General features: G+C 50.7%; 1 protein-coding gene across 1 annotated transcript; it reads left to right on the forward strand.

Annotated features, from left to right (window-relative positions):
• The first annotated feature begins 1,103 nt into the window (after positions 1–1,103).
• Positions 1,104–2,006, forward strand: LOC135384979 (uncharacterized). Its single transcript, XM_064614159.1, has 2 exons — positions 1,104–1,307; positions 1,752–2,006. The coding sequence occupies exons 1-2, from the start codon at positions 1,104–1,106 to the stop codon at positions 2,004–2,006; spliced, it is 459 nt and encodes a 152-aa protein (XP_064470229.1).
• The last annotated feature ends 1,243 nt before the right edge of the window (positions 2,007–3,249 follow it).

Below are 3,249 nucleotides of genomic sequence, written 5' to 3' on the forward strand. Positions count from 1 at the left end.
CAGCATCTGTCGGGTATGTCGGGTACAGCAACAGCACGTAAATTTTGTTTATGTCTTCGGTGGTGACAATGGTGCCCTGCATCACTTCCCAAATGTTTTTCATGCCTCATCAATCAGATCAGGGCGGGATTGTACTGGTCTCGCAAAACAAACTAGACGAGAGGGCCGCGGATACGAGACCGGTGGCCTTGCCCTCCCATGTGTTTGTTTATCGTGCCTGTTCTTGCGTTTCTGAAACACGTGCCATCCAGCCCAACAACGCTCTGCCCTCAAAGCTCTTTTGACCCCTTTGGACAGCGGCCGACTTCGCACCAGCACTGTGGTTGTGTATCGCCCCTGGGGCCCTATTCCGAGGTGCCTCGCTCGCGCAATCGAGTCGTTTGCAAGCGACGGCACGTGGTGTGTGATGTCATCGAACGACAGCGCCGAGAATTTGGTATTCCTGTGCTCCCAGACAAGCCGCGCGTGAACGATCCTGTCGTTTGACCGATGCGCACGCTTGTTCAGCGGGGAGAGCTCAGCAGAAGGGAACGTGAAAAAGAGCAACTTTCAACACAAACCACCAGAAGACGACTTCCGCCCGGTTCTGACCCTCATAAGCTAGCAACGTGTGTAATGATTTTTTTTTTTTTTTTTTGCTACATTCTATAGCGGCTTCCCGCTCTAGCAAATTTTTCCACGGCTGACAGTGAATACATGCAGTGAAAAGCAGTCGGAGGCGCGAAAGGCAAAGGCAAAGGAACCACTGACAACTTCCCAATCCGTTGAGCAGCTACCACATGTAGTTCCGGACCACCGATGGTGTCGGTAGGCGAAGCGATCGAGGCGGCGGGAACGATACCTGCCACTTTTGGTATTTCGGGTTACGTCTAACGATCGCGCGCTTGGGTTATTTACTATCGTTCAGCCCGTCGACGTGTTCAACGTCACTGTCACGCGCATCCCAGATGACGACGACAAAGCGATTGCACGAGCGCGTTCGCAAATATAACTTTGTGCATTTGAGATAAAAGCAAACATAGGTAATAAAAGACGACGCAAAAAACAAAAAGAAACAAGCTGCGCTTGTTTTTCTTTTTTTCGTATAATTTCGTCTATCTGCGATGGATTCACCGGTACGCGCTTCACGTCCCACCTCGGAGCCGTTTCACGTTGTGCTCGACTATGTGGGGGAGCACCGTAATCTCTTTACGGGTGGGCTGTCCGCTGGCTACACATCGCAAGACAGAAATAGGGAGTGGTGCGAGCTGGCTACACGTTTGAACGCCAGCGGTGGTGCAGTGAAACCCATTGAGAGGTGGAGAAAGGTGCGTAAATTAGTATCAGATACGAAACACCAACAAAAATCTCAAAATTCGCGGCAGCAGTGACAACTGCAATATCCCTGTCATCGTCCCTTGGGACACCGCGGCCCGCTCCAGGGTAACCTTATCTCATGTAGCTGGCTCTTTTGAGGCGACAGGCCTAAGGAACTCATTATGACCCCACCAGCGCTCTCGGACATTTCCACCATCACGATCACGGTCATCATCGCCATCGCCGCTCCGATCATTCCCGTCATCTCTCATTGTCATCACTCATCATTGTCACCACTCACATTAGAAGCCCTAGCTATGGGGTAGCTTTCCACTCATAGAGTGGAAAACCGCCCCCCACCCCCACCCCCACCCCTGCATCATCAGAATACATATGTTGTTTTTGTTGCAATATCCCACTACTTGATTGAAGTTGTGTTCAATGGGAACTTTTAGACGTGGACATACTGGAAAAGCGCCACCAAAGCCAAGGCAGCTCGCATCTCACATCACACTCGGGAGACGGGAAGAGGTCCCCCACCGAAAGAGTCGCTGTCTGAGCTGGAGGAGCGGCTCGCCTCTGTGATTGGGCAAGTGGCGACGACCGGGATGCAGGAGACTCGGGATACGGGCACTGCCGGCCTCGGAGTCCGCATCAACGATCATTTATATGGCACCGCCCGAGGCAGCTTCTGCCTCACAGAGCGATGAAGGCAGGTCGACGTGCACATAGGTTCCGACCGCGTTGGCCTCGATAGCAGCCACGCGAAGTAACTTGCAGCCATCTCCGTTGAATGCTCTGGCTACTCGACAGGCCAAACGACTGGGTCCGACAAAATCGCTCGTGCTCGGACACTCAGCCGATAGCATCGTTCACAAGCGACACGTTTAGAAGGCAATAGAGAGTTTTAGCAAACGGGATCTGGCAGCTCCCGATCGCTAATAAATACGGTGAAATCGAACCGATCGTATCCGGAAAGAACGCCAGCACGAACACTTTTAGCAAACCGGAGGGTGCCGGAGACGCGCTCGCTGCCCGCCGCCCGATATCTTTTTAGATGACGAAGAAGAGGACAGCCATTGAGAAGAAGAAGTTCTACTGCTGTCCACATTTTCACGATTGAAAGAACTTTCAAAGAACTATTGTGCTTTTTTCTTTCCTGACCGTGAACAGGGGCTGCTCGACAAATGTGTGGACCTAAAGTGTATTCTTCGAAACTTGGAGAGAAGACAGTTGCGGCTAAGTTATTCTTTCGTTTTTGCACGCTTGGAACAATGCTTACTGCTACCACAATGTAAGTGAAATGCGCCGGAGACTCTCCGAGCTCCTCACAGAGAAAATAAAGATAATCGGTGATCGTAAAACGCTTTCGGGCGGGTGTCATACTAGCAAACGACGTAGCCGTTATGAGATTTTCAACCGTAAGTATGTCCGGTAATAGAGAGTTTTAGCAAACGGGATCTGGCAGCTCCCGATCGCTAATAAATACGGTGAAATCGAACCGATCGTATCCGGAAAGAACGCCAGCACGAACACTTTTAGCAAACCGGAGGGTGCCGGAGACGCGCTCGCTGCCCGCCGCCCGATATCTTTTTAGATGACGAAGAAGAGGACAGCCATTGAGAAGAAGAAGTTCTACTGCTGTCCACATTTTCACGATTGAAAGAACTTTCAAAGAACTATTGTGCTTTTTTCTTTCCTGACCGTGAACAGGGGCTGCTCGACAAATGTGTGGACCTAAAGTGTATTCTTCGAAACTTGGAGAGAAGACAGTTGCGGCTAAGTTATTCTTTCGTTTTTGCACGCTTGGAACAATGCTTACTGCTACCACAATGTAAGTGAAATGCGCCGGAGACTCTCCGAGCTCCTCACAGAGAAAATAAAGATAATCGGTGATCGTAAAACGCTTTCGGGCGGGTGTCATACTAGCAAACGACGTAGCCGTTATGAGAT

The sequence above is a fragment of the Ornithodoros turicata genome, chromosome 2 (assembly GCF_037126465.1).
Source record: "Ornithodoros turicata isolate Travis chromosome 2, ASM3712646v1, whole genome shotgun sequence".
NCBI lineage: Eukaryota > Metazoa > Arthropoda > Arachnida > Ixodida > Argasidae > Ornithodoros > Ornithodoros turicata.

Excerpts from the sequence above, each read along its gene's own strand:
- LOC135384979 (XM_064614159.1), top strand. The coding sequence starts at position 1,104 with ATGGATTCACCGGTACGCGCTTCACGTCCCACCTCGGAGCCGTTTCAC. Across the intron at positions 1,308-1,751 it reads CCATTGAGAGGTGGAGAAAG|ACGTGGACATACTGGAAAAG; the intron begins GTGCGTAAATTA and ends GGGAACTTTTAG.